The 4,809-nt window shown below is 40.8% G+C and overlaps 2 protein-coding genes across 2 annotated transcripts in view; one reads left to right on the top strand and one right to left on the bottom strand.

Annotated features, from left to right (window-relative positions):
• Positions 1-813: 813 nt before the first annotated feature.
• SARC_10440 (hypothetical protein) lies at positions 814-2,347 on the top strand (the record flags this gene model as incomplete). Its single annotated transcript, XM_014295518.1, has 2 exons — positions 814-924; positions 2,207-2,347. Exons 1-2 carry the CDS (start codon positions 850-852, stop codon positions 2,345-2,347), a joined length of 216 nt encoding a protein of 71 aa, XP_014150993.1. The 5' UTR covers positions 814-849.
• Positions 2,348-2,736: 389 nt separating this feature from the next.
• SARC_10439 (actin-like protein 2/3 complex subunit 4) overlaps positions 2,737-4,809 on the bottom strand; it is a gene marked incomplete at both ends in the record, with an annotated part of 5,153 nt that continues 3,080 nt past the window's right edge. The window contains 2 exons of the mRNA XM_014295517.1: positions 2,737-2,832; positions 3,484-3,660. Of these exons, the coding sequence (XP_014150992.1) occupies positions 2,737-2,832; positions 3,484-3,660 (273 nt within the window). The remainder of the gene's footprint in view (positions 2,833-3,483; positions 3,661-4,809) is intronic.

The following is a 4,809-nucleotide window of genomic DNA, read 5'->3' as shown; positions in this document are numbered from 1 at the left end:
GTGAGTGTGTGTGTGTGTTGTGTGTGTGTGTGTGTGTTTGTGGGTGCGTGTGTGTGTGTGTTTGTATGTATGTGTGTGTGTGTGTGTGGATGGGTGTTTGTGGGTGGGTGGGTGCCTTTGTGTGTGTGTGTGTCTGGGGGGTGGGTGTGTGGGTGGCTGGGTGCAGGTGAAATGTTAGACCCTAAATTCTAGCCCTAAACCCTAAAACCCTGTAACCCTAAACCCGGAGACCCTGGGGAGAGGGGGGAGTGGTTGTAGTGTCATTGTTGTGCGTGTGTTGCTGCATGAGTAAATTAGTATTGATGCGCAGTCTTCCTGTATCGATATCGCAGGCTGTGCAAGTTAACGAAGTTCTTTAACGAGACTGTCTTGACAGGGATCCTGCCATAGATGTATTACTATTAGTTGATATTGATATCATGTTAAATAAGTGTATTACTATTAGGTAGTATTAGTATCATGACTATTTGTCCGGGTAGATTGCTATGTTATGTAACCATGTGCACTGGTACTGCAGCTGCGAACGCTGGTGTCGCTTTATGTTTGTTGGTCTATGAGTGTGTGAAAACTTGGTGCTTGCATATGTTTGGTTCTGTCCTATTAGGTAATGTTTTATTTATATCCTCCTATCATGTAGTATTCTATTTATATCCGCCTATCAGGTGATGTTTAATTTATATCTGCCTATCCGATCATGTTTTATGTAAACCCATCTATCAGGTAATGTCTTTTTTTTTGCCTGCCTATCAGATAATTTTTTATTTATATCAACCTATCAGGTAACGTTTTATCCATATCTACATATCAAGTCATGTTTTATTTTATATCCGCTGCTTCTGGTACTCATTTATGCCATTCACAACACACTCCAACGACAGAGACCAAACGTCCGGGATACAGAAACTGTTAGGGAAAGAAATTGGGGTAAGTGTCTTCCTCAGTGTTTGCAAATTTAACCCTAAAACATGCAACATGAGAACGTACACTATCAGCAACTGAGATGCACACGGCGTGCCTAAACCCTAAAACCCTAAAACCCTACAACGGCGTGTGATGTTCTGTGGTTATCGCTATAACCTGATGTTTTGCTACAGCGTAGTCTCTATGGACACGTACAGTGGCCGGTGGAATCGTCTGGCAGTGGATGAGCATGGTCGTAAATGCCAACAAACCCAAGGGCCTATAACCCGACAACCCTAAAACTCTGCTACCATGAACACAGCTATGCATTATATTCGCTGTGCATGTAGTAGCCCGTCCATAGAGTACCTACCACATTACCTACTACATTACCTTACACATTACCTAACACATTACCTACCACATATTACTTTGTGTATTACTTTGTGTATTACTTTGTCTATTACTTTGTGTATTACTTTGTGTATTGCTGTGTATTGGACACCTTTTTGCTGTGTGTATTGAACGACTTCTGCAGCGTGTGGCACGTGTTACAACATATGTCCCACTCCCAACTGTTGGAGTGAAGAGGTCTTAAGCGGATGATGGCATGTGCATTCAGAATGGCAAACGAGTGTGTTGTCATATTAAACATCATTCACATGAGCGTCTCTTACCGTTACACGCATTGAGTTCGGGACTTTCTAGTTATATATTGTGTTCCTTGTGAGTGGTGCACTGCACTACTTGTGAGTGATTGATGGTGTGCATGTATCATTCTACCTATGTACATATGCAGACTCTAAACTTCTGAGAAAGGGTCGTACGCCCATAGCGTCCATAGTGGGAGTTGCGCTTAGTGGCCATATCACCAACTATCTCATCGCATTGATTACTCGACCATTAGGGGTTTTAGTGTTTAGGGCTTATGCGTTCGGGTTGAGTTTGTTCAGTTTTCGTTGACTTGTGCTACTACGCCTGTGCGCTGTGGCCCAGTGACCGTCTCGTGTTGGTTTTAGGATTGCAATTGTTGGTGCATGGATTGCAATTGTTGATGCATGGATTGCAATTGTTAGTTTTAGGATTGCAATTGTTGGTGCATGGATTGCAATTGCTTTCAGCTCATGACAATTCACTTTACACGCCGTGGCATTCGTCTGCATGGCTCTATAGTACACCTTTAAGGTTTTCGAAGCTTCGCACTCCTCACATTCCTTAACATTCCTTAACATTCCTTCACATTTCACGGGATCTTGTAGGTAGTTTCTGTTTTGCTCACATTTCTTTCTCTACCCACCCGCGGCAGAAAAACGTTGGAGATCTGTTCAAGAAGAACACGAGCATTCTGAACTTAACGCCCAGCGAATATCTGGCCAGCATCAACAAGCGCAACGTCCCTGGGGACACAGACGACCCAGCGCTAGACACCACCGATCTCTTCTCGTGACAGGGTTAGTTAAGCACATCTCTAATTAAAAGTAACCGACTCGCAACTAACACTGCTAATCGGTTAGTGCCTTGGACACGGTCTCACCCCGTGGAATGGTGACGACAATTGATTATATAATATGAAAACCAAGTATTGCACTCAACCACTTACTATTAACAGGACAAGTTCTGTCACTCCAATGCCTTGGTCACCGTTTCACCCCGTGGAATGGTGACGATAGAGTATCATTTGTTTTTTTGATTATTTTTAATTGGTGTTATTTAGTGAGGCGAAAGGACACACAGCCCACGTGGGGTGCCCTCCCGCAAGGACGCACATGACCCTGTGGTGCAGTACCGAACATCTGAGACATGATGCTAAATATAGCACTGATACATATTTTATCTTTAGAACATCTTCAGATACTCCTCGGCGGCGATACGCGCGCGTGCGTTGAGCGATAACTTCATTTCACTGATCTCTTTGTCAATGTCTTCCATAAACTGTGAGAGCGATATGAGGGTTTTAGGATTTAGGGTTTAGGGTTTAGTCAGATGACAACGTTTGAGCCAATCGTTTCACAAACGGCTGCCGTGCAATGGAGGCCAATGTCGTACAGGCGGAATTGCAAATGGGGTTAAATCGTGTTCCCGTATACACATACATAAATACGTACGTATATGCATTCCCATGCAGAATGAGATTATACGTATCAAGAGATTATACGTAACTAAGAGAATATACGTAACCATAAGAATATGCGTAACCATGAGATTATACGTATCAAGAACCATAAGAATATACGTAACCATGAGATTATACGTATCAAGAGATTATACGTAACTAGGAGAATATACGTAACCATAAGAATATACGTAACCATGAGATTATACGTATCAAGAGATTATACGTAACTAAGAGAATATACGTAACCGTGAGATTAAACGCATCAAGAGATTATACGTAACTAAGAGAATATACGTAACCATGAATATACGTAACCATGAGATTATACGTATCAAGAGATTATACGTAACTAGAGAATATACGTAACCATGATATTATACGTATCAAGAGATTATACGTAGCTAAGAGAATATACGTAACCATGAGAGTATCCATAAGCAAGCCGAGTGCCTCTCGCGCCCACACACCTCAATAATAAAGTCGACCAGCTTGTGCTTGAACATTTGCTCAGTGTGAAAGTTGGTCAGCAAGAAGCTGATGTCATAGCCATCCACCGGCTTTCGTCGCAGCACCACAAAGTTCTCCGCTCGCATCATCAGGAAGCGCATGAATTTTTTGCACAGCAGTTGTTCGATCTCATCGGCCTGGCCGTGGATGGGGGTGCCGCATGGGGATGAAACATTACACAATCAAATCGGGTTTTGTATTTGGCAGAGATTTTTGGGTTTGGCAGAGGTGATGATTTTGGCAGAGGTTTTGAATATAACAGTGAGACGTGGGCTCAGATCGCTTGTAGGGCCATGTGGGCAAATGCGCACAACAGTACATTGAGAAATAAATACACAAACAGTCACATGCTGAGATGAAAGCAATGAGCGTCACCTGCAGCTCCATGTGCATGTACGTATATGAATGTATATATAAGATATACAGCAACAGACATTCCATCTGCATGTATGTATATGAATGTATATAAAAGATATACAGCAACAGACATTCCATATGCATGTATGTACTTGAATGTATATATCAGACGCATGGTAACAAACATTACATATGCATGTATGTATATGAATGTAAACATAGGACATACACTAACAGAGATTGCATATGCATACATACTTCTGTCTGTATAAATATGACATACACTAACAGAAATTACATATGCATACATGCATATGTGTGTACATATAAAACATACACGAACATAGATTCCGTATGCATATATGCATATGTGTGTATATATAAGACATACACGAACACAGATTCCGTATGCATATAGGTGTATTTATATTTATGCATATGTGTGTATATATAAGACATACTCGAGTGGATAAATCTTACGAGAGGGTGCATATCCGTTTTGTTGGCCATGTACTGTGATGTCATATCAGCCAATGGAAAAGCTCTCATGGCTGTTGGGATGGGTAAAACTTATCAAATGATCACATACACATTCATATATATATAACATACACATACACACTCATAAATATATGACATACACAGACACACTCATACACACTCATGAATATATGATATACACATACACACTCATACACACTCATGAATATATGACATCCACACACAAACTCATATACACTCATGAATATATGACATACACATACACACTCATACATACTCATGAATATATGACATACACATACATATTCATACACACTCATGAATATATGACATACACATACACACTCATGAATATATGACATACACATACACACTCATGAATATATGACATACACATACACACTCATGAATACTATGACATACACATT

This window comes from Sphaeroforma arctica, assembly GCF_001186125.1.
Source record: "Sphaeroforma arctica JP610 unplaced genomic scaffold supercont1.1250, whole genome shotgun sequence".
NCBI lineage: Eukaryota > Ichthyosporea > Ichthyophonida > Sphaeroforma > Sphaeroforma arctica.
Note: the sequence above shows the minus strand (reverse complement) of the source record. Positions and strands in the feature narration are given on the sequence as shown.